Here is a 25,890-nt window from a genome sequence, read left to right as displayed (position 1 = left end):
TTTAAAGACGCTAGAAGGCAGATGTCAGAAACTTGGTTGAAGGAAGATAACCAGTGGAGCATAACCAGTATATCACCATTGTGAAAGCTGTATAGGAATAACAGAAAAGATTGTACCAGTGAAAGAGGGTCTCTAATGTATTAAAAACTAAGAGCCAAATCAGATAAACAAATTGACTGTATCATCAAGTGTCACAGGATCTGTAGTCTGGAATGCCATGTCTAAACAGGAAAAAGTACAGTGACAGGATTAAATTATGAACCACCAGAGATCACCAGGATGATGAAAGTAAATGTGACAAACCAAGGAAACCAGAGAAGTTTCAAGGGCAGCAAGCACAGTCCTAAAAGGAGACTTAAATTGCTGTCGTGCGGGTTAAGCGTTGTGATGGGGCACAGTGCTACAGTTTTTAGGCGTACCATAAATAACTATTCGGTGCAGCTCATCAGGAGACCTATGGGAAGTGAAACAATTCTTGAACCGTTCCTGAGATGTGTGCAGGATCACACATAAAAGCTACTCTGTAAGGGTGGGATGTGTCTCATCTGACTGTATAGACTTGTAAGCTAAGCTAGGTGACCTTGACTGGAAGAAACAGGTAATTTAGGGTGTTGTTCATTAACCAAATACAGATAACAAATCTTGTCCTCTGTGTCCATAATGCACTCTGAGCCAATATCCTTCCAGGGGTGAGAAGAGTAAAAATAATCCAATATAGTGTGTGTTTTAATTTAAAAGAGGGAAAGTAAATAAAAGTGAGAAGTCATTTATGTAACAAAGGAATTTAAAGGAGCAGAAAAAGGTGTTGAATGCTTGCAGGCAGCATGGAGAGTGTTCAAGGACAGCATATTAGATACTTACAGCAAATTCATGTCACCTGTCAAAACAGACTTTGGAAACACCAGAAAAGGGTTCTGTCATTAAACACAGGGGAAAAGAATCTATCAGAAGAAGAAGAAGAAGAAAAGGCATCCTTCAGATTGTTGAATTGTAACCAAATAGAAAAAAAATACCTCTAGCAATTTTGATGTAAAGCTACAGGAATGTAGAAACAATTTGCTAAAGATATGAAAACTACATCCTTTTTAAAAAATATGAGAACCCTGTAGACTACCAGACAGTTTGTAGGCCTTGTAAGTGACGGAGAAATAAAACCTGAGCTCAAATTAGATAAGGATCTGTCTCAAAATCTCAAGTAAAAGTTTTAGAGTAACTAAATGAATAGTAGCAAATTGCCAGAACCAAGATTCTAAAGGGATTTAAGAATAAAATTGCTGGGCTACTGCCTCAGCATGGAATTTGTTCCTCAAAAATTGCCTCCGGTACAAGGAAGATGGCAGCGATGGGATAACCATTTACAAAGAAGTAATGGGAGGGATCCAGTGAGCAGTAGACCAGTGAGTCTGACATGATAGTCCGTAGAATATATAAAGAATGTATTTAGGACTTAGAAACTATGACAGAGAGTAACATCAACTGTTACCACCACTGACTGGTGGACCCTTAGGATGAAGAGTACATGTGCCCTGTGTAGAGGAAAGCTGTTGCCCACAAATGGATTAGGTTTTCTGATAAAAATCACTGAGGATGTGACCAAGGGGATTCAGTAGGTAAAGGCTACCTGGACCTCCAAAAGGCCTCTGACAAGATCTCTTACAGATGTCTCTTAAGAGAGGCCTGGGATAAGAGGGAAGATCCTCCCATGCTTTAACAAGTGAGTAACCACTAAGTAACGGCGAGGAGGAATGTGGTTGGTTTTCTTAAGGAGAGAGCTCATGAGTGGAGTCAGATGTTCAGTGTCTTCACAAATAACGTGGGAAGGGAGGTATAGAATGAAATTACAATTCTTGCTTGTGTGCTAAATTATTCACGGTAGTAAAAGCACAAGCTGCCTGAACAGAGTTGCAGAAGGATTTCGCAGGACGCAGACACAATGCGCTGCGCTGGTGGCAGGTGAATTCAGTGTTGACAGAGGCAAGGTAGTGCACGTGGAGGGACACGAGCCTGGTATGCTTGCAGAAGAACGGACTTTGAGCTGGATATTGCCATTCAGGAAGAGATCTTGCAATCCTAACAGATAATTAAAATGTCAGTTCAGTGCATAGTAACAGTCAAAACAGTAAATAAAAGGGCAGGAATTTGTAGGAAGGGAACAGAGAACAAAACAGAAGGCCCAATTGTGCCACTGGTGTGGTGTGTGGGGGCCATCTCCTTGTTCCTTTCCACCTCAAAAGGCATTTTTTACAGGGGACGATACAGAGAAAGGCAAAAGGACAAGAAAACCTACTCAGTGTCTCTGTGTGAGGAATGATTAACGCGGCTAGGGCTCTGCAACTTGGAAAAAAGGACAATAGGGGAATAAAAGACTGATTGGCAGAGGAGAAACGAACAGATAATAGTTATTGTTTACAATAATGTGAGAACTAAAGGGCACCAAATGAAATCATCAGATAGCAAGTTCAAAATAAAAGATAGTTCTCACACTCTTGCTACACATGATATTTCACATCCGAAAGTCTACAGAAATTCAGAAAGTGGTTTGAAAAACTCAGTTCATTAAACACAAAGATACCACTTCTGCCCCAGGAAGGATCTGACTCTAATCTGCAGATAGCTGGAATTTAGGAAAGTACATCAGAAAAATGCCATTACATGCCTCATCTATTTTTATGTTCTTCCCTGGGCATCTGCTACTGGCTGCTGTCAGAGCGGGGCGGGTGGGGGGGGGACCTTTGGTCTGCCCCAGGGTGTAAGGGTCCTGTGATACCAGAGGGTTATCTAGAACTGGCTTTTCTTGAGGTAGGTGAACTAGCTTTTAGTTTTAGTATTTTAGTCTGTGCTACCCACAGCCTTTTCAGAGCGCCCTGCGCAGTGGGTAAGCCAGCTCAGCGTGTGTTTGGAGAGGGTCACTGTGGACTGCCACTACAAGGGACAGCCTGCGCCTCCTCCTGTCCCCGGCTGATCCTGCGAGGAAACCAACCCACCACCAGCTCACCCCAAACGAGAACTTTTGTGGGGGTTCAGTTTGTGGCTGCACAGTTGCTAGACGTGCCGGCGCAGAGGAGGGAGAACAGTCCCCCCCCACCGGCAGCATCCCACGGTGGCGCTGGGTTAGACATTGGGCAAAAGCACACAGTCCGTTCTGTTCTGCAAAAATCAAACCGTGACTGTTTTTCAGAGATTGTTTTTAATGTGTCTTCTAGAAGAGCTGTGTGGGGTTTGATCTTGTTCTCCTTTGGCAGTTCAGCTGTTTTTCCCCTGCAGGTAGGGGTTGGACATGGCAGAGAGCTTGTGAGCCGGTTGATAAAAAAGCGTGAAACCTTTCGCTTGCAGGTCCCAGGATTGTCAGCACTTCAGTGTCACTTCTGTTTGCTGGGTTGTTTTTTTTTAATGATTTGTGCCAAGAAAAATGTGTGGGGCTGTGTATAAACATCTTATAACACATAGTAGCTTGTTTTTACTGTACTATCCAATGTGTCCTTGCAGCAAGAAATAATAGGGAAGTTTGGGGATTCAGAAGAGAATTCCTATCAGTCTCCTGTGCAGTGCAGCGCAGTCTGGGTTTTTGTAGGAAGATGGCATTAATATTGCAGGGCGATGTTTGGCCTTTCCTTCTCTGTCTGAGGCAGTCCTAGGGGAAACCATGTGATTTCAGTGGGTGTTGAGACGTCGCTGTGTGCAGAAATGCCTCCAGGGTTTTGTGAACACATCCCTGGAGGAGGCAGTCCCCAGTTACAGGACAGGCTCAGCTGAGCAACGCAGTTAGCAGGTAAAGAATGAGCCATAACGATTATGGAGCTTTCCAAACCATGAATATAATGCTGTGTACAAGCGCAGGCTGCGGCAGGCTTTGCGCTCTGCTGATGGGAGCAGCTCCTGCCTTTGCTTCCCGTGCATGAACTGATCCAGCTTCACTGCAGAACGACGCAGATGTTAAGGGTGGTAAATGCTGGCCCGTGGTGAATGAATGAGGTTGTGCTCTGGCTGGGTCAGTCCCAGTGAAAGCTGGGCTCTTTGGGTGCTTTCCTGCTTCACTCCCTATTTTCTGGAGCAGCCAAATTAAGTTTGTAGTTTGAGTGAGAAAATGTCTCCGTCCTCCCCACTTTCCCTGGGAGCAGTCTGCTGCAGCCTTAACGCTTTGGCTGCTTGTGCCCTAAATAATGATACAGCATTTGCCTGTGAAGCAAGAGAAGTTTTAATAGCCGTCCAAAAAATACCTTCATTGTTTACTTCTACTGGAATTTTAACCGGTATAGCGTAACAAAGATAGACCGATACTCCGAACAGTGTTGTAATACAAAGAACTCCCAGCTCCCACCCAAATAGTCTTTCCCTTTGAATTGCAGTCATTTGAATATAGATTGAAATCGCACTAAGCTGCTTTAATGAAAAACAAATGTACTCCTTGGCTTGCTGCGTTTGAGACGTTCGGGCACTTTGGGAGCGGTCTGGGCGGCGGAGGCGGCTGTCGGCACAGCGTGGCCGGGGCCAGGCAGCCAGGTTTTTGTTTCTTTTCTGGAACTTCCTCCCTAAGGGCACCCCATGATGTCAGCGAGCCGCGAGCTCGCGGTGGCCAGGCTGAGCGCGCGCCGCTGGCAGCTCCCAGCCGGCCTCGGCCTCGGAGGCACAGCCGGGAGCCGAAGGCGGCGAAGAGGCTGTTTTCTCCGCGCCGTGGGTCGCTCAGAGCCTTTTGTGATCCTCCGCCAGCCCTTTAGGACCGAGCATCACCTGTTAGAGGTCAAACCCCTGCCCTGGGATCGAGTCTGACGGCAGCATGGTAGCCAGGGGGGGAATGGCACGATTTTGGAGCCTGGAGAGCCTTCAGATGGGTATGTGTGAGTAGAACATGCTCTCTCTCTTGCTATTTTTTACGGTGGTTTTAGATTGAACTGATAAACTGTGGCAGTCAGGGGGCCTGATTCTGATCACACTTATACCGTGTCATCCACGGGAGCCTGCAGCCCTACGCTGGTGACAAAGCTGCTAGGAGATCAGAATCGGTCCCGGGCTGTCTTTTAAGTTTTTGCATCCCGTTGGTGCGATCAGAAAAGCCCACCCCACCTCTGATATTTCTGTCTGTAAACAATAGAGGAATAGATGCAGAATGCAAGCGACTTGATTTTCGCTTGAGTCTAACTATGAAGACAATGTAAGCTTGTTGATTTGGTGCAGAATAATGAAGAGTTATCGGTCCCCAAATTGCAGTCATTTTTCATCTGGAGCCAAATGAATTAGGTTATTTTGATGTGCCGTTGTTACTGGAACAAACCAACAGACAGTACTGATAGTACAGTGGGGATGTATAAAGGATCACCGAGATTAATTTTTTTTGGTGTTGCTTTATAACCTAAAAATTGATTTAATGAATTATTTATTTGCAGATTTTTTTAATGAAGCAGTTTCAGTAAGTTTCACAAGATGTATTTTAAAAGTTTATCAGTGCTCAGATTTGTGAGTCTGTAGGGAAAAAAAATCTTGTTTTTTTAAATACAGATTCTGCATCCTCCCTGGTTAGGCAGATTATATCATTAATGCGAGCATATATTTAAAATGCTGGGGAGTAGAAGAAAACAGTCGAGTAGCCACGTTGTGTTACATCGAGACTATGCCATATTTTTCCACATTTAAAGGAAAGAAAATTCTTCCAAGTTCTTTAGTGAATCTGGGCAGTAGTCAGCTTTGATCTCTCCTGCAAATCAATACCCAAATGACCAAAGACGCTAGCGATGGTGTGAGCGCCCGTAAGGAGGGGCTCGATGTGTTTCTCCCGATAAGGTACATAACAGATAGGCAGCAGCGCGTGTAGCTGTGTAGGTGTGCGGAGTAAAGCGACTCTCACCCATCCGCAGCCCAGAGCCTGGCAGGCAGGCGGTACCCAGGCTGGAGGCAGGGCGGAGAAGAAGCAGGGTCAGAGCCCCGCTGCTCGGCCTTGCTGCTAGGTGGAAGTGGCAGGTTCAATAATTCTGCTTAAAGGTCTGTTCCCAGGCACTCAGGAGTGAGAGGGATGCTCTGTCGGCTGCACGGCAACTTATCTGGGACACAGTAACCATTAGAAAAGGAGTTCAGTGCCAGCAGCCCATTCTGAATTTTTTTTATTTGTTATTTTCTCTTGGATTTTTGAGCACTGTATGATCCTTAGACTCTCTAGCTATTCACAGCTTGGGCCTGCCATAGGAATAAATCTTCAGGGATAAGTTGACAAGGACCAGAGAACACACTCAAGCACTGGGCTACTGGTCGTGAAAGCTTCTTGATGACAAGCTCATCCCCTGATGTGTTTGAACATTACAGCTGGCTTTCAAAGGCAAACCTGCTCTGAAAGGGTCTAGCACCGAGCAGTGTGGACGTGAGTCTCTCAGTAGTACTTGGTCCTGAGATCGGTCCCCAGTCCTCTTCATCTGCCAGCGTGGAGATGATCGCCGAAAGGATCTGCCACCCAGTGATGTACCCCAAGTGGGTTTTACAGTTTTACACAGTAACTGGAGATTTACATGTGCATAGTGACAGTCACTTACGTGATGTTTCTCTTGGTTTATGTGGCTGCGTAATAAGATGAAGCCCATCTTGGGTCTGGCCTCCATTTCTTTACAAAGCTGCCTCTTTGGTCAGAAAATGTACAGTTGTCAAACCAAGGATTTTTTGTGATTTGGGGCAATTACAACAAGTTTTTTTCTCAGGCAGTTACACTGTGCTCAGTCCAGACTCCCCGTCTCCCCTCAGGCCTCCGTGGGAGAGGTGTGGGCAGCGGGCTCGGAGCAGGGGCTGCGGTGTGGGCTGCCCACCCCTCTCACGGGTGGGTGGGTGGGCAGGGAGGTGTTGGGGTGTCACATCCCTGCAGGGGATGTCACGACGGGATGGCACCCAGCCTGGGACTGACAGCGGCCCCCCTCTCACTGCCGGGGGGCCATGGGACCTCCCCCGTCTGCCGTGTGGGGAACGTGGCATTGAGACCTCCCTCTGATTCCCTCCGGGTCGTTTGAGATGTCCTCTGGGTAAAAAAAATAAGTAAATAATGGTTATAGTTCTGGGTTTCGCTCGCAAAAAGGAGAATTTCTCCGTTTCATCAGCTGCTAAATGAGAAAATTCTGAAGAAGAGTAAGAAGTATTTAATGGCGGGAAAGCGGTTTTCCTGAGAGCTCTGCTGCCCTCCACTTCTGCTGTTACTGTTATATTCGTGACAACAAAGGCAGCTTCGCAGAGATTCGTCTTGCATTGTTTTATTTTGGAAATCAGAAAAATGATGAAGCAAACAGCTGTTGCACCTTTGTTTTAGTTGCTGCAGATGGTGGGACTGAACCTTCGGCCTTAGTGGACGACAATGGCAGCGAGGAAGATTACAGTTACGAGGAGCTCTGCCAAGCCACTCCCAGGTACCTGCAGCCCGGAGGGGAACAGCTAGCAATTAATGAGGTAACGTCCTGGGCTTTGCATTGCTGTAACGGCGGCGGGTGTGTTTTCCACAGGTCTGAGGTTTCGTGTTAATGAGAAGTGCCATGGCAGTAGCCACCAGAGTGAAGAATCCGGCAGCCATGGTGTCCTGTCTGTGGCAGGGCCCACGGGCAAATGCCGAGGGAAGAGCACAGTGACTAGTACTTCACCAGGACTGTAACTCGTTAGCCTGTGTAACTGCTCTGGAGTAGGACTCTAATTGTTCTCACTAATAAATACACACATAGATTTCTGAAAATCCAGAATTTTAGTTCTATCCTGTAGTAGGAGTAATCGCGGGTGCTCTAGTGAGGTATTTTGATCTGCCAGTAATTTATAAACAGTTCATCGTTTGTCTTTTGTCCGTCACAACCTCATCTTCTCCCCATCTCAGCTGATAAGCGATGGCAACATTGTCTATGCAGAAGCTCTCTGGGACCATGTGACTATGGATGATCAAGAGCTGGGCTTCAAAGCTGGAGATGTCATTAGAGTTCTAGAAGCTTCCAACAAAGACTGGTGGTGGGGAAGAAACGAGGACAAGGAAGCCTGGTTTCCAGCTAGCTTTGTCAGGGTGAGTAACTCTCTTGCTTTTGCACCATTGTCACGTGAGATTCCTAGCAGAGTGCAACAGCAATAGTCGTGGCGTTACATTTAAGTGAAGGGCCTGGTCCTCAGCATCTTTGTATCTGAACATCAGTGGGGCAACCCCCAATGACTTCACAAGGAAAAAAGCGATAGAGGATCACACCCCAAGATCCCTTAGCTCTTCTGACACCTGTTACAGTGGCTTCTTCCTTTTGTGACAAAAGGAATTTCTCAAGCAGAAACGAGGGCAGCAGAAAGCTCAACCGGGAGCAGTCAGTGTATATGGAGAGGACATAGCAGTTTCCACGAGGGAGTGGGGAAAGCTATGCTGCAGGGATTTCTTGGTAAAATAGAGCTTAATTTATTATCACAACATCATGTAGGAATCTGGTTCACAGTCTGAACTCCCCAGTGGGAACTCAGCCAGATTAATGACAGTATAACTCTTGAATGGTATAAAATTGACCTGTGTTTTAGAAATGAATTTAAAGCACTTTTTGAGATCCTGTAGTGAAGCTTGGGCCACACTGTATGAAGTACTACACAAAGTGCAAGAGATGGTTCCTGCCTTTGCCCTTCCTAGATCTCCAGCCAACGTGGGCAATCAGACAAAAGTCAAAAAAGGAGGTGCTGTTATCCACGTTGTACAGATGGGGAACTGGGGCAGAGGGAAACTATTTAAAAGTGTTTGAGTTGTCTGCTTTTGTAATTCTTACCCATGTGCTGGCTTGGCCAAAATAACACATAAACTATTAGTAAGGGTCAGAAATAAGCTTAAGTCTGAAAAATACACAGGCAACACAACATGGTATCTCTCAGATATTGTGAGTAGAAAGCCATGTATTTAACCAGACAGAAATCTCAACACTGTATTTGAATATGCAGTGGGTACAATGAGATAAATCCTGTTGTGGCACTCTCTCTCTAAGGTAAGAATGGGAACATTTCTGTAGCAAGGCCTCTCTTAATTGTAAGAAGTTTGTAACAGTTATATCACATTTTGTAAAAGTTTGCTGCTTTACTCTAGTTTGCTTTGTTTGTTCTGGCTACAGCTGCGAGTTAATCAGGAAGAAGTGCCAGAAAATTGTAGTAGTATCCAGAATGAAGAACAAGATGCAGATATTAGCAAGCATCGTCAGAAAATAGCTGAAAACAAGGATCAGATGAGAACCAACGTTATACAGGAAATTATGAACACAGAACGAGTCTATATCAAGCATCTCAAGGACATCTGTGAGGTACATGCTTTAACCTGAGGGCATTCTGCTGACCTAATGTGAACAAAACATCCCATATAAGTCCAGAACCGGAGCGGTTTCTCGTATCAAAATATTCCCAATCGCACTTCTGAGACTGTCAGTCAGACCCTTCTTGTGTCCTCTTACAGCTTTCCTCTCTGCTGACTGCCACAAGGCATTACTTCCTTTTTTTAAAAAAAACCATTCCACTTTTGACATGGAAAAAGTGCTTTGCTTATCTGACTGCTATTTCCATAATAATGAGAGAAGGAAGTCCAGTTTATTTAGAACTTTTTACCACTTGGTTTAGATAGAAAACTTTCAGTAACTTTAATAAAACCAATTACAGTTCAGGGACAAAATTTTTTGAAAGTAACTTGCAAAGAGAATGTTTGCTGGGTGAGATTTTTTTTTTGTTTTCTCCAACAAAGAGATTTTTTCTGGATGCTTAGAAGCTATGAAGAAGTCTTTAAAGGTGTTTTAGAACTACCTTGCTTGTTTGAACCATAAAATGTGGGGGGTTCTGCTTTTTGTTCAAGTTTTGTTGGAGGTCCACACTTGGGCAAGAAGCTTCTTGGTACTTTTCACTGAAGTTTGCCTCTTCTGACGTGGACTGTGACGCATTTGACCTGTATTTGTGGTTAGCATCTGGAAGGGTGCTAAGCAACCTACCAAAATATTCTTTGTACCCTTAGTTTGCTAGGTTTCTGTCTGTATTTTTCATGTTGTCATCCTTTAGTCCACCACTCATCATTAGATTCTTTCATGAACAACAAAGTAGACAAGACAGCAGTGGTTGAGGTTTTTTTTAGATCAGACCTTTTTTAAGCATTTTGAAGAAAGAGAGAAGGGAAAACAAGAAGACAAAAATTGGTTGCTAAATGGCTAATTTTAAAACATTAAATGTAAGTCTTGTCATTTAGATTCACTATTTACTTAAGCTAGTAAGCTTGACTGTGTGCGTAAAAGATCAGGGAGGAATTTGTACATGCAGCTATGTCGTTGCCGTGGTTAGCTGAGTTCTAGGACATGACTTTCATATTTTACAGACTTATTAATTCTTAGACTGATACTAATAATTAATTTTCTCTAATTCATATATTCTATACCTCTTTTTTTTAAATCTTGACATGCCTCCGAGTTTGCTACAAGAGAGCTAACACACATTTTCCAAGCAGAAAAGTGAGCGAATCTGTAGGGTGGTGCAGGCAGGACATAAGGCTGAAAATACACTCAAGTAAGACTAAGCCGGAAAAGCTACTGCGGATAGTAATCCAAATTTGCAAGCTGTGCACTAGAATGAATCACTAGGGCTGGTGCAGGCAGGATCATGAAGCTGGAGTATACCCAGAAAAACTTTTTACATTCAAGAAGTGTCTGCAGTCCACGTTATAAGAGCTGCACAGGAATTAGTTTTCCTTGTCAGAGTTATCCTCCTAATAGTAGTAAATGTGGTAGCTGACTTGCAGTGTAGCCACTGCACAGCTCTCAGAGCAGATGGCTGTGGAGGAGACAGGAATATTCGTAACAGCGCCAGCAATATTCAGAGTTGCTTCCTGGTAAACCTCACCGGAGCAATTTCAAGGCTTTTTACAGCTGTCTGCTCCCAAAGCAATTTGGGGGAAACCTGCCTGAAAGCAGCCAAATGGAAGAGCCTGGCAGATAACCCGTATCATACCAGTTAACCTTTGCACTGATCCATACCCCGGCGCCATTACTGATACGAGAGTATGAGCACAGCAGCTATTCCTGGATATTTAGCCCCTGCACGGTATCCTCCTCGCCACGCTCAGCTTTGTGGAAGAGGTACCTGAGGATGTGCTGGCTGTGTGTTTTTCAGCCCTAAGAGGCCCCTGATCGTTTTAAAACTGGAGGACTCAGTTGTGTATCTACTTAACACTGGGTACGAATAAAGTGAACTGGACCCCTTTGATGTTCCTACAAGTAAAGAGAAAAAAAACTGGAAAAGTTTTATGTGCGGTCTTGCCAATACTATTACCTCCTGCCAATACCATATGGATTTTTACCAAACAGCAGCATTCTGAATGTGTTATAATATGTTCTTCATTTTGCTTCTCTGGCTTAGACTGTGTCCTATTTACCTACCGGTTAAGGAACCAGTACTTCAGCCCTGGTAGAAATTGTCTTTATATTAATCGTTTTAGGGTTTGTTCTTACCTGCATAGAGAAGAACTCTTATGGCAAAGACAAATTGCTCTGAAAAAGTGCAGCAGCTAAAGTAGTAGCGTGCATGGGGTCTTACACCAGGCTCGCCTCCAGCTTGGCGGGTAATCATAACGAGGAGATGCGAATGGGCTTTACAAACTCTGCAGGTTTCTGGTTCCTTGATTCATTTATGGTACTGTGAGACAGAAGTTGGACTGCAAGAATCAACGTGTAAACATTTCAGATGCAAATCTGAAATTGCATGTCTGTGTGTGTGTGTCCGTGTGTCCGTGTGTGTATGGCTGGGAAACGACTCACCTGCCCATAGATAACAGGGGTTTTGCCAGCTCAAATGGGCTTGTTCAGGGTAGAGCCTATTTTCACATGTTCAAACTAAAGAGGTTATTCATTTAATTTCCAGGGTTATATTCGGCAGTGTCGCAAACATACAGGAATGTTCACCACAGCTCAGTTAAGCACCATTTTTGGAAATATTGAAGATATTTACAAATTCCAAAGGAAGTTTCTGAAGGATCTGGAGAAACAGTACAACAAAGAGGAACCTCATCTAAGTGAAATAGGGTCATGTTTTCTTCAACATGTAGGTTGCAAAAGTTGGGTTTATTTATGAAATTAACAAAGTAGGACAAGAAAATGCTAAGTTACCATGTTAGGAGGGGATTTTAGTAACAAGGGCTTAATTAAAGAATTATTTAAATGCTTTCGATTTCTCCTCATCTTTAGCAAGAATGTAACTTTGTGCACAATTTTAAGTTTCCTTTTCAAAACTTTAGTGATCACAGATGAGCTGGACTATTTGCAGTGATCTCATATTGGGCATGCAAAAACTTCCTAAAGAAAATAAGGAAGGAAGGTGGTGGGGAAAGAGGCTGTGAGTTCATGATAGACACTTGCTAAGCCTATAGCTGTCTTCCCCAAAGAAAAGTACTTCTTAAAGTAGGTTTGATTATCCTGACTCAATGGAGGCCTCTATTTCTGGGTTCTTACAAAGAAAGTACATAGTGTTGACAGTTACAAAGTAGATTTCTGCATAGTTTCAAGGCTGATCAGCCTGGAAACAATATAGGAAATGGATTAATTAATCTAATTAGTTATAATAGATGTTACAGAAATATCTTTCCTCCTTTATAGATAACTACTTTAAGCTTTGACTTTTTTTTTTTTTTTAATAGCAAGAAGGCTTTGCTATTTATTCAGAGTATTGTAACAATCATCCCAGTGCCTGCATTGAACTTTCCAAACTAATGAAACAGGGCAAATACCGTCACTTCTTTGAGGCCTGTCGCTTGCTCCAGCAGATGATTGACATTGCCATTGATGGTTTTCTTCTCACGCCCGTTCAGAAAATCTGCAAATACCCTCTGCAGCTTGCAGAATTGCTCAAATACACCACTCAGGAGCACAGGTAAGAGAATGAAAAAACCAAATCTTATAATAGTAGTAACACCTAATTACTCAAGCTTTCTGGGTGACACAATACTATGGCTTTTGAGATCAGGAACAAAACTCCCATTGACCACTATAGACAAGAGCTCCTTACTAAGATGGGCATCTTGGAACTGTTACAAAAACAGTATGTGAAAATGGAGCACAGGGGACTGACAGGGTGCAAGACAGAATGAGGAATAAGTGAAAGAGGGAGAAGGAAAGGAAGAAGGTGCTGAAATAGGATGCAGGGAGGGATGTGTAAATCAGTGAAAAAAAGCTGATGTGTCATTTCTTTGACGGAGAAGGAAATCCACAGAAAAAAGGGTGAAGCTGCATAAATATCGTGGACACAAGAAAGGTAAAGAGGGCCTTAGAAAACACAATCTGAGCAAGCTTGGAAGTAATGTTTTTTAGAAACTTACCTAGTAATAAACATTGCCTTTGTTTGCAATAAAGTCCAAATATTAGATTTTCAGCTGGGATAAATAAGAATTGAAGTTGCAGGTTATTAGCCTTTCTAGTATACCCTTGAGATGATTAAATCTCTGACTAAATTAAGATTTTATCTCTAAATGTCTTCCTTTTTACCTTGTACAACTGCAAGAAAAATGTTCCATTGTGACCCCTGTGCTCAAAGTCCAAATACAGCCTGAGGCAATGCTTCCTCGGCCAAAGTCTGCACTTCTTTAACCTTGAGAAAACTCCCCTTGGAGACCACGGGATTTTTGCCAGGGGCAAAATGTAGGGGATGTCAAGTGCTGTCATTCAGGTGTGAAATGCCTCTATTCAGTTCTGTGGCTACCTGGGAAGTCCTGCAGTAACAATTACTAACATGGGTATCTCTTTCACTGCTACTAATTTTAGAAAGATTATTCTGTGAGCTATTAAACCAGCAGATGAAGTGACAGCAAGGTCTTGCCACCTTCCACCCATACTACCTGTCTTACTTTTCTGTGGCACAGCATCCAGAGATGCCTACAAGCACAGACAGGCGCCCAGTGCACAGAGATGCTCATAAACAGGCAGGCCTACACCCACACGGAGCCTTGGTAAAGCTCAAGCCAACTGGTTTTTTTGGTAGCTTTTTGTTTTGTTTTCATAAAAAGTTTGAAGATCCAATGTGCACAGCCTGCCGTGAAGGCCACAGGTTATGCAGCAAGTGTGGAATAACATACACACTGACACAGAAAGAAGGAACTGAGATAAGGAAGGGCAAGAGTAGCAGCGTGTATATCATGCGGTCACCCTGTGGAACATCTGCCTGACATTAGTAGGATCCTGTTATTGTTAATCTCACTTTTTGTATACAGTGTGGCAGAAAAGAGTTTCCATAGATATAAATAGAGGAGAGTAACTCGCAGATTTAGAAGGGAAGCGCATCCATCAGCAGCAGCCGATGAAAATAGGAACTGAGGCAGAAGCAGATAAAAAGGACAGCGAGGCTGACCCCTTTGCAGGATTTATTTCTGGCTCATGCTGTTTTCTACCTCTGGCCCCCTTTTCTGCAAGAGGTGTTCTGATAAAGGAGGGAAGGCAGCTGCTCTGCTGGGACTCTAAGGCAAGAAACATGTGTCTCCTTCTCTCTTCTCAGAGACTCCATTTGAGGAAGGTGAAGGAGTGATGGATGCTATTCAAAGGGGAATAAAAACCAGCCTACAGGTTGGGGAGTTTCATAAGCATGTGGGGAGCTCAGGGAAAGAAGGAGGGGAGCAGAGCAATGGAAGAAGGACAGGAGGCTTGCATTTGACCTGGAGCAGGCAGGGGAAGGCGACCAAGTCTTGGCTTTCACACACTTGTTCCATGAAAACTGGCCATTTTGTCAGCATTGTCTCCTTTTATTCCCCTCTTTGGTGCCCATGTTCTTGGGTCCCTTGCTCACCTTGTTTGAGGTTGTTTTCGGTATTTTTTCTGCCCACATAGCATTCTCCATTTGCATTCAGTGACCCAGCCATTGGGAACAAGAATGACAAAATACAGTTGTTAATCATGATTAAAGGAATGCCCTTCCCAATAAAATCCCACTAAAATCTTGCTTAAAAACAAATACCTTTGCTGCAATGTAGGTATCACTGAGGTCAACAGGAGTTCTACCATTGTTTTCAATAGAGACAGTGCTGCAATTTGTTAATCTACCTCCACCTCCTTCCACCAGTTTAGTAATTTGCTCCTGGACAAAGCCTAGCAGTACAGCAGCACTGAGTTGTACAGACTACTGTGTGAGGTTCAGGATAGCTGAGAATCAGGTTTCTCTTACTTAAGTACCCTGAATAGAGGGATAGATGTGTAATGTGGGCTAATACTTCAAGCACTGTGTTACAGTTTGTGATTGCATCATATCCATTGCATAAGTGATCTTTGAAATGTGCCTACATTTCACAGTGATTATAACAACATAAAAGCTGCATATGAGGCTATGAAGAATGTAGCGTGCCTGATCAATGAGCGAAAACGAAGACTAGAAAGCATAGACAAGATTGCACGTTGGCAAGTCTCTATCGTAGACTGGGAGGTAAGCGTCAGCCTGTCCCTTTCCTGAGCAAAGGTACTCTGTACAGTACTTCATGTCCTTTACAGGATACATCTTTCTGCATAGTAGGTAGTTTATGGTGTCTACTTTTCAACTGGTCATTGCTTAGTTAAAAGTCCAGTTGCTTCATTTGCAGTGATTCTGTTACTGATTACCTTGTTTATAAATCTGGAAGAGCAGCATGTATTAACATGGACACTTGTCTTTGAGCTGACACTAGATTGAGCTGACAGAATGGATTTTTTTGTAATGCTAGACCTATAGAATCTCCTTTGGATTTTTGGTAGTTCTGTCAGAACTTGAACCTGCTTCACTGACTTTAATGAGTTTCCTCCTGATTTATGTAGAAATAAAGTAGAGCAGAACCACGTTCTGTAGGAGAGTATCTACATTCTGTGACATTTTCAAATCTAATAATAAAAATACAAGAAATATGAATGAAATTGAGACTTGATTATAAAATGAGACTGGTTAGGCACACAGTAAGATCTTAAAATATTATTTACTTACTACGTATCTATATATCTATATATCTATATATCTATCTTCTTAGGGACCAGATGTGTTAGCCAGAAGCTCAGAACTGATCCACTCAGGAGAACTGACCAAAATATCAAAGCAAGGCAAAAGCCAGCAGAGGACTTTCTTCCTTTTTGACCATCAACTTGTCTTCTGTAAGAAGGACTTACTGAGAAGGGACATCTTGTATTATAAGGATCGTATTGACATGGATGAGATGGAAATTGTGGACACTGAAGATGGCAGAGACAAAGACTTTAACATTAATGTCAAAAATGCTTTTAAGATACTAAACAGAGCCACAGAAGAGATTCATTTGTTCTGTGCAAAAAAACAGGAAGATAAAAAGAGATGGATGGAGGCATGCGAAAGTGAAAGGAGAAGAGTTCAGGAAGACAAGGAAATGGGTGAGTGGAAGGATTTCCTCTCTAAAAGGTGTTAAAAACAAAGGGGAATGTTCCTGCTTTTATATAATTCTGGTGCATTACGGAGCAGAATGAGATTCGAGGTATGACAAGATGCAATTCACAAAGACCAATCAATAGTAAAAATCCATTCAAAATCCTAGCACTTTTGTATGAATCATTGGCCCAAAACATCTGTTCGTAAAGGACATTTTATTATAAAGCCAAGCAGCAATAATTGTAGATCTATACTGTCCATGTCATATAATGGCACCTCCTGTGTCCAGGAGACCTGTGCAGTTGCATGGTATCATTAGTTACAGACCCAACAATAGCACCACTGGGCAGTTTGCAGAGAAATGAAGCCTAACCTTGAGTGAGCAGGGAAAAAGGTACCAAATCCTGGCATCAGCTTTAGACCCACAGCCTGTGGGACAGTCTAAGGACTGTCTTCTGTGTGAATGTACGTTTAGGATTGTTATTTAGATTTTTGTTTTTGCATAGTTTCATGCTTCCTTTAAGATCAGTGACAAAAGCTCCAGCAAAATTTCAATGGCAAAACATACATGAAGAAGACAGCAACACTAATAAGAAAAATAAAACTCTTTTTAATATTCCTAAAGAAGTAATGAAAATACTAGTACATCCGTGTGTGTTGACTGCATGAGAACTTTTCCTTTTTATAACACTCTTCAGGCGTAGGCTTTGGATAACAGCAAGTTAAAATTGGAAGTGCAGTGAAGTGGATGATAAAACTCAGAAATTATTAAAATTTAAACAAGATGCCAAATCTCATATTCCATGTTCACTTAAAACACCTGGTCAGAAGAATAGGAAAACAGGAATAACCCTTAGATTACAAATGTCAATCTTTTGATCTTAGTGCCTTTCTCATTTGGTACTGTTGTAAATATTTAAATAAGGCCTCCTCCATATGTATTGTAGATGGTCTGTAAGCTGAAGAAAATACTTTCAAGTTTACCAATTCATACTCTAAAACCAGTTTTAACTCTTCTCCACTGCAACAAGTGCTGCAATTAACCCCAATTGTCTGGAGTCTAGAGTAAACAATGAAGCAGCCACAGCTAAACTTTCCTCAAACTTTCCAAACTTTTCAAAACCAACTCTTCGCCTGTGCTGAACATCACAGTGTGACATTTATGATCCTCTCAGGCACAACACTGATGGCTTTCACAAGTTGCTCTGTGTAGAGCTTGTTCAGTCACCTTATCCTCATGGGGATGGGTGGTGGCTGCCTTTCCTAATTCACCTAAACAGGACTCTAAAATAAAGTGGATACTGCAGAAGGGTGAGGGTGATCAGAAGGTAATAAAGCAATGCAGAGGATCTGATGATGAGTGTCCAAACAATCCCTCTTACAACAAAGTTACAGAAAGCCTCCACTCCGCCATACAAGAAGAACAGTAGTACAGTCATATGGAAGGACAATATGGAATAAATCACAGCTCCTGCACTTTTGTGAGCAGGACTGAGCAAAAGAAGATAAAATGTGAACATTTTCTATTCCCATCGTTTCTAAGGAGCATTCTTGAGCTCTTCAAATCTGTATCTACCCCTCCTCCTGCAGTGGTTGCTTTATGGAGCACCGGGAGAGTATGTTGAGTGGGCTAAATGCTGTCTGTCAGGATGCTTCCGAGGCTCACACTAGTGCTTGCCCCGTGCAGCAGCAGGTCTGTCTTGTGCAGGCAGTGGGGTGTTCCCATTCTTTCTAAGTGACACTGCTGCAGAAATCCCCAAGCATGAGGAAACTGCAAAGGCGTAGCAGCTACAGCCCTAAATGTCATTATTTATTCTACCAGCACCTCATGAAAATCCACATACGATATTCAAAAGGGTAACCATTCAACAGTGGTGGCAGTGGCAGTGATAACGATGAGATTTGCTGTAATACCACTAACGCTTATTTAGTGCTGAGTCACAAATTTCTATGGTGCTGAGCGCAAGGATTGCAAGGGAGGGTCCATCATGCTTGCTGCTCTTCAGGCACTGTGCAATATAGGGAAGAAAATTCAGTATAACGGGAAAATGTGTATTTGATAATGGCACATAGGCACACGCAGTCTTTTCTGTCCATGTAACATCCAGCCTTCTGGAAACTTGCTTTTCAAATGTCGCAACTCTTTATTCTGATGTACCTGTTTTGGCACAGGTATCATGAACCAGAGGAAAGATAGTTGAGTTATAATAGCTAATGTCCATCTGGTCTTGTGAGTCACAGTGGCTTGGATGTTTTCTCCATTACCCAGAAGACTGCTTCTTTTCTAAAATTTCCTTTTTTTGGCATAATGGAACATTTCCTTTAGCCAAAACCAGTGGAAAGGCGCCAGTATTCTCAACCTCAGTTTTAAATTTATCTTGTTGATTTTGTAAGCTATCTTGCTGGAGTTCACACAAAGCCTCTAATCTAACCACTCAGAGAACAAATACATACTCTTCCAATTCAGAACTGCAAATGGCATTTTACTTCTATTTTCAAAGACACTTTGGTGCAAGTCACTGTCTCCCAAACCATATCTAGCTTTTCTTAGCTTTTATGAATATATGGGAAGAAAAGGCCACAGCCAGAAAATCCTTCTCCAAACCACTAATAGTAACCCTAAGAAAGTGGCCCGATCTCTGTTGATGAAATTGCTTCCATTTTTTTTAATCTGTTTCCTTGTTTCTATAAAGGAAAAAAACCCTGCAGAATAAAATAAACTTCTGCTACCCCAAAATTATGGCAAACTGCTGTTGTATTGTAAGTTAATAGGCTGATTTGTAATAACTTCTTCATAAGTTCAGGCTAAAAAAGTGAAGGGAATTTTAAAAGTATAAAGTGCACAAGATGCAAAATGGAACCAAACCAGACGCTTCATTCTGACTTTGAATCACAACTTCTGTGCTCTTTAGGTGCATGTGAGTGAAATGAGTGACAGCATGTGCACCCCGTTGTCTCCTTGTGCAAATGTAACATATCCATGTATCTCATCTGTCTTGTACCCAGGGAGAGGAAACTGGAGTGTCTGTACATAACTCCAGACGACACCAGTCACTGGTGTCACCTTTCATAGTAGATGTCTGGTATCTCTGTACTCAGCACAGGTCAGTCATACACCTGTCACATGGTAGTAAATAGCACAGGGTTGACCACATACTATAGCGTCATGTCCATCATACAAGTATGCTAACAAGTACATGAGACACTGGAGTGAGAGATCCAGCCCCAGTCTGATGAAGCCACAACCACATCACAGCCTGCTTCGGTGTCTGACGGATTATGTGATACTGTCTCCTCCAAGCGGAGGGAAAGATACCCAAATTTGTACTATGGCAATACCAGTGACTTCAGTTTGTTACCCCAAGTTAGCTCAGAGTGAGTGAAAAAAGAAACAGACTCTGCATTTGTGATCTATTACTTGGTGGCTTGTAGCTTTCAGAAGTGTTAATTTACACTTTTGTTTAAGCTCTTGTTATCTGGACTTGTTAGTTCCCCAGTGATTGCCAGTAGGAACTGGAAAGCAGTTTTTCCCAGTAATCTACAGGCAAATTAATGTTCCTATTGTTATCCCAGTGAAAAGCTGTCTTTAAATTCATATGACAAAGTAAAACATACTTCTAAAACCTTCAGGTATGTTACTACTAAGATTTACTAAAAAATGTTTAAAATATATTTGTTTTAATTTAATGTAATCAAGTGTTAGATACAGTATTTTTATACCAGTGCCCTAATTTACACTTTGACATAGGAATGGAAATCTCAGAAAACCAGAAGAAACAAGCCATGCAGAATGCCCGTAAGTCAAGGCATGGAAAAATTAAAGGTGGGTGTTCAGAACTGCTTTACATTCTTACTGTGTTCCAGTGTTCTTTATGTTAGGAAATAGCACAATCTGGCTATGGTTGAGTTCTTCAGTCTTTTAAAAAAACTTAATGGTTTACATGGAGTTCAAATAATTTCCATTAACCTGTATTTTAATATCAAATTCCAGTGCCTTTGTAAACTCTCTACTAAATCAGCTCCCCAGTCTCCTTCAGACAGGCAAGTCAGTGTTCTCTTTATTAGAAAAGAAACTAAAGAGGTAAGGCAAGTGGTTTATTTAAGGATGTAGAAGTCCATGCAGAGATTAAATTAGAAATGAGGGTTACTGATTCCTTCCTTTGCTTTTACTCAAACACCTTGTTCTTCTTTAGCAATTCTGTGCTTTGTTAAATTATCTTAAAGTACTTTTTGCAAGCCACGTGTTGCTGTATTTATCATAATACACTCAAAATGGCTTCCTTCTGTCCTAGACTAGAAGGAAGGATGGACTAGAAATGTGTTTCTCTGGAAACAGCTTTTTTATTCCTTTTCTCTCTCAGAAAATGTGTTGTGATTTTGTCCTTTTCTGTCTTAAAGCCAAATCTCTAGTGTGTTGAGAGAATAAATTGAGCAAGTGGGACCAGATTAAGTCTGAATTTAGGAGTGAAGGAGTTGACGTTAGGTAGTCCTCTGCTTCCTGGGATTCATATTATTAAAGCATTTTCTCTTTATCAATCACTAGATACCTATAAAACCTGTCCGGATTTTCAGGGGAGTGGCTGAAAATTGTGATCAGGAGATTCTGTTCAGAATGCACAAAGGTCAAAGTCTGAGAACATTAGCCTGGAAAAATATTTTCCAAATCGAAGAAATAACATTTTTGTTGGTGGCAATATTTTACCCAGCCTTATTCTGAGTGTTGACTGAAATACAAGTATCTACAGTGTTAAGTCATTCCTTTGAAATACCAGAATTTACTTGTGCAAACAATATAGCCAGGCTATGTGAAACTGCCGCTTATTTTTGGTAATTCTGTAATGTTATTTTTACTGTTATTATTCTCCTTTTAAGCCAAACCAATGCAGCGATTAAAAGTCTAATACCAGAAAAGGTAACCTTCAGTAGTGCTTCCATTCAAGATCATGGCAAAATTCATACTGGCTTTATTGACCATTGAATTTGTCCCATGGTCCTGTGCTTAAATTTTCCCAGTATTGGTTGCCCTGCCAGCTGACTCATACACTTTCTTAAACTATTCCTTTTGCAGGTGTAAGCTATAATGGGTGTCCTGTGCCTCCTCCACACCAAAGCCTGCATCCTATTCATCAGCGCCACATCACTGTGCCTACCAGCATCCCGCAGCAGCAGGTTTTTGCCCTGGCAGAACCCAAGCGGAAGCCATCCCTCTTCTGGCATACCTTCAACAAACTCACCCCCTTTAAAAAGTGAGAGGCCAAGGACCTGGGAAGGACATCGGCATGGAGGGAGACTTACTCCAAAGAAGGACCTTGGAGACATGGCTAAGCTTATTTGAGCTCAGTGAATCTCCAGTTTTGGAGGGAAAACCTCGGGGTCCTTGAGCCAGAAATACAACCTTTGTCTAGAAGAAGAATGAAGGTCCTCAAGACTGCTCTGAAGTCAATGTTGCCAAGTGTCAGCATTGCTGATGAAGAGCAGTCTCCCTTCTGACAAAGACAACTTGCTGTTACTCTGAAGCAGCTGTATTTGATCTCTGTTTTTCTTAGTTATGTTGAAGTAGCGATGGAATCATGCAGGTCATTGTAACATTTCATTTTTCTTAACCTTATATCGATGGCCAAATTTAGGATAGGGAGGAATTTTTCCTTAGGGGTATATCAGCAAGGAATCTTAGGAGAGTTTTCTCCTTCCTTTTGGAGCACTGAGCAGAGACCACCCATTAAAATCAGGTGGAGACATCCCATGTGATTAGCCAGCTGTTGCAGAATTTGGTGGACACTAATCCTTCCTGTCTTATTCTATTAAATTGCCAAATGGCAGGAGAACATCCCGCAAGGCCTTACCATATTCCAGATTGGAACAGGGAAATTTTATTCTGTCATATAGAAACATGAACAGAGTGTGAAATGGACTATAAAGATATGTGCATTTATTGCACACAAGTGGAAACAAGGAGCCCAGGGCATCTCAGATTGATTACTTTCAGTCACAGCAATATACTGCATGCATGTATGCTCTTCAGTATAGAGCTTTTATATCACTTTTTGCGCACTTCTTCACCTAGGAGACGCTTCTTTATATTTCCAATATGCTTATTTCTCTGTGTAAAAAGTATTTTCTAATTTTCTAACGGAGATAATGTGAATGTACAAAGGCAGAGTTGAGACAGTACGTGCTGACTGCTGACTGCTGGCTATATTACATAGTTCTCACACTTTGTATTCATATAGCTTGACTTAGAAGATGGATGAATGGTAATGTAAATACATTGAGGCGGTCTGGATCCATGCTTCTTATACACAGTCAATTGACAATGGGTTTTGACCAATTATTTCTTCACAAAGAAAAAGAAATCCTTACTGGAAGGGATAGAGGAATTGAGTGGACCGGAGATGGATTTTTGTCTCATAGTCGTCAGTCTGTATGGGAAGGAGAAGAACTTGACTCGATTAAGGTCAGCTCTGGCCAGCATATGCAATACGTGATTTGCGCTGGTACGATTTGCCTATGACATTAAGTTGATTTGGGAGAATAACTTTTAAAAAGCCACCAGGAAGAAACAGGATCTTGATATTTGCAGCACTGATCATTTCTGCTTGATAGCTCTCATTGAGGTTGACAAAAGACTGCTGGTAATATGAAAGGAAAGAAAGACTCCATATGTTTCAGAACTGATTTGCTATGAATGTCTTTACAATACTTTATCCTATGCTGCTGATTAGGGGCATTATCTGATGATAAGGATAGATCCAAGGATATTCTTTGACAATGGACACAATCAGCTTTGTCATGAATATGTAATATATGAAGAACAAACAAGGGGCTAGAGGCCAGGAATCTTAACAACAATGTAAAAAAGCCTTATTTTAAACGTGTATTTGTTCCTACTACTGTTACCTCTATATTTTTATTTATCGTCAGTGTTGTGATGCCCACTAGTCGCTAGATTTTGTGACTTGATAACTTTGTGGCAACTTCTGCAAAGCCCAGGTTTGTGGTTTTGATTTTAAGTGACATCTTTTGACAACTGTACATTTCAAATGCCTTGTGTATATAGTTCAGCAATAATGCAAAGTCTGGTGATGCTCAGCTGAATTGTTCAGTGCAGTGAACTTCATTGCTTGTGCTTTCCCATAGCAATGGAAGATGACCTGAAACAGTTAAGAACTGGAAATATGCACCGACATTTTCAATGATCCAGCTTAAAGAAAATGCACAGGAAAGTTAGTGAAAAAAGCTGGCTGGGTTATATTTTTCTTTTGATGTTTAAAACAAGCCATTTCTATTCAGATTTTTTAAAAGATAATTCTAAATGCTCTATTTAAACACAAGGAGCAGACTTCCAAATGCAGGCATGGATGCATGCCCTTCCCCTTAAATGAGTAACCCTTTTGTGTTTATTACATACCCATTTTTGTGGGTACTTGCCACGTTCAGGCCTGCAAACCAAAGTGATGCACGTACTGTGGAAGTGGAGATGATGTTTTTTCATAATCACATTTCGAAAGACTTGTTCTAGATGCAAAAAAAATGTCTGAAGTTGGATTGCGGTGCTCACCCAGAAACTTTCCCAGCTGGACCTGAAGACATTATGAGATCCACACTTAATTGCATATGTGTCTTTGCTAAAACCTACTTCCTTCCAGGGCTCGGTTCTGTAGAGTGCTGGAAAAAAAAGGAGGTTTTGGGATGTATCTTCCTGACATGTCAGTGCCCGTGAAGGCTTTTCCCACATAGTAGTGCTGGTGCCTTAGCCCTAAAAATGGACAGAATTGTTTGCATATGGTTTTGAATGCAGCAGTTTTTTTCTCAAGAAGTGAATTTCAGAGAGATATAAAAGCAAATGTTTCATGGTGCAGATTACTCAGGACAGTTTTACATATAGTACCCTACATATAGACATGGTTGTTTTATAATATTCTCTGTGTTTTTCTTTGCAATCTGACCTTGCAACAGATTAAGATAAAATATAACAAGACAGGCCAAATTTGGACTACACCATAATCTTTTAAACAAATTATAGTTAAATGGAAACAAACAATTACATTATCCAACAATTAAGACAAATACTTACTTGGGGTTCAGCCTGATTTAGAGTCTGTGGGAAAAAGAGTTGCAACTAAAATGTGAAAGTTTGTATTCTAGCATCTCTTGCCCTGATCCTCCTTCTGGTAACAAAACTTATATATAATCAGAAAGGTGTGACGGCAACATCTGTTCTTTTCTTCTCACTTTTGCATGTTTCTAGGGCATGCAAGTTCTAGGGCAACTACTAAGCACATTTGTGCCTCGTTTAGATAAAGCACAGCCAGAGCCTTCCTGATGGCCTGCTGAGCAGATAACCTCAGACTTTATGCATGAGATGCAGTAAAATATAGTTGTCCTCAAATGTGTTCCCACTGAGTTAGGAAAATGCCAAACCATAATTGCATCTAACTCAGAGCATTTGATGTATAAAATAATAAGATTGTTTTACAAGTGGCTCTTGCCATGCTAAATTTCACATTGAGTTTTAGTGGTCAGCGTAATAACGGAGTTCAAAGACAGACTACTCAAATGTTCCACTTTTTAGTTGTCTTTTGAAAATAATTATAACAGAGTTTTGGAGCCAAAGGTCTTTAGCCATAACTAACACGGTACCTTTCTTTGACTGCCTTTCTGCTTTTTTTCTCTATGTGTGGCATTTGTACGTAGGAGATGCCTTCTGAATGCGCTCTAATTTAAAACTATTTGTTGTAAATACTAGGGATGACTTGCATATATATTTTATTTTGACAAGTGTTTTGTAACATTTTATCTTACGTACATTGCTTTGTGCATCTTACCATCTGTGTGCTGTTACACATGTTGTAAATTAAGTGTCCTGGCTACAGAGCAGATGAATTGGCTGTTGACGGCTGAAGTACAATTTAGAGGACTGCAGTAGCTTGATGTGCATTTGTTCTGAAGTAATTGCATTACAAGGTTTATTTACTCTTGGAACATTGTTTGTCAAATGAATCTATTTTCTGGAAATAAGTACAAACTTACATTCCCATTATTTTTCTCTTATTGTACATGTTTGAATTAAATAATGTACAAAGCTGAAGTTCCTCAGCTGTGTCTTATAAAACTTTATTGTGCAGTTTTAAAATTGTTGTGGATTTTTTAAATCGCCTACAAAATATCCTCTGTGATGCAAAAATGTATCAACTGTCATATTTATTATTTTAAAGCAAAAAATGTCACACCCTCCTCTCTTGGTTTTCCAGTAACAGCTACAGTACTTCCCAGCACAAGTTCGTTTTAACAACTACTAAACCTGATTCTGGGATTGAAGTCTTCATCGTTCAGGCAAAACCCATCCTTGTTACTGTCCCAGCCACATGCATCTGCGATCACTGACTGTGCTTTAACTTGTCCTGGCAGACAGCTCCCACAGTACCCCTTGAAAGTAAATGCAAATGCAGCTTCTGTATTAATAAAGCTCTGGCTGACAGAGGATGGTGACTTAAGTACTGTAGTTTAGGTAAGGATTAAATTTTATTTTCTTTGGAACAAAAGCAAAACCTTTTGAAAGGGTTCACCCAAAAG

At 41.6% G+C, this 25,890-nt stretch overlaps 1 protein-coding gene across 6 annotated transcripts in view; it reads left to right on the top strand.

The window, feature by feature from the left end:
- SPATA13 (spermatogenesis associated 13) overlaps positions 1-25,450 on the top strand; it is a 165,030-nt gene extending 139,580 nt beyond the window's left edge. For 5 of the 6 annotated variants that reach the window (XM_052812622.1, XM_052812619.1, XM_052812621.1 and 2 more), the window contains 9 exons: positions 7,274-7,410; positions 7,823-8,002; positions 9,069-9,254; positions 11,842-12,021; positions 12,614-12,846; positions 15,249-15,378; positions 15,950-16,322; positions 20,066-20,140; positions 21,386-25,450. In XM_052812622.1, the coding sequence (XP_052668582.1) occupies positions 7,274-7,410; positions 7,823-8,002; positions 9,069-9,254; positions 11,842-12,021; positions 12,614-12,846; positions 15,249-15,378; positions 15,950-16,322; positions 20,066-20,140; positions 21,386-21,567 (1,676 nt within the window). In that variant the 3' untranslated portion in view covers positions 21,568-25,450. Of the gene's footprint in view, positions 1-4,619; positions 4,830-7,273; positions 7,411-7,822; positions 8,003-9,068; positions 9,255-11,841; positions 12,022-12,613; positions 12,847-15,248; positions 15,379-15,949; positions 16,323-20,065; positions 20,141-21,385 lie in introns of those variants that run through there. The other variant, XM_052812624.1, reaches the window with a different exon arrangement.
- Positions 25,451-25,890: the final 440 nt, after the last annotated feature.

The sequence above is a fragment of the Harpia harpyja genome, chromosome 17, assembly GCF_026419915.1.
Source record: "Harpia harpyja isolate bHarHar1 chromosome 17, bHarHar1 primary haplotype, whole genome shotgun sequence".
NCBI classification, from domain to species: Eukaryota; Metazoa; Chordata; class Aves; order Accipitriformes; family Accipitridae; genus Harpia; species Harpia harpyja.
The sequence above is the reverse complement of the archived record's forward strand: the minus strand, read 5'-3'. Positions and strand labels throughout refer to the sequence as shown.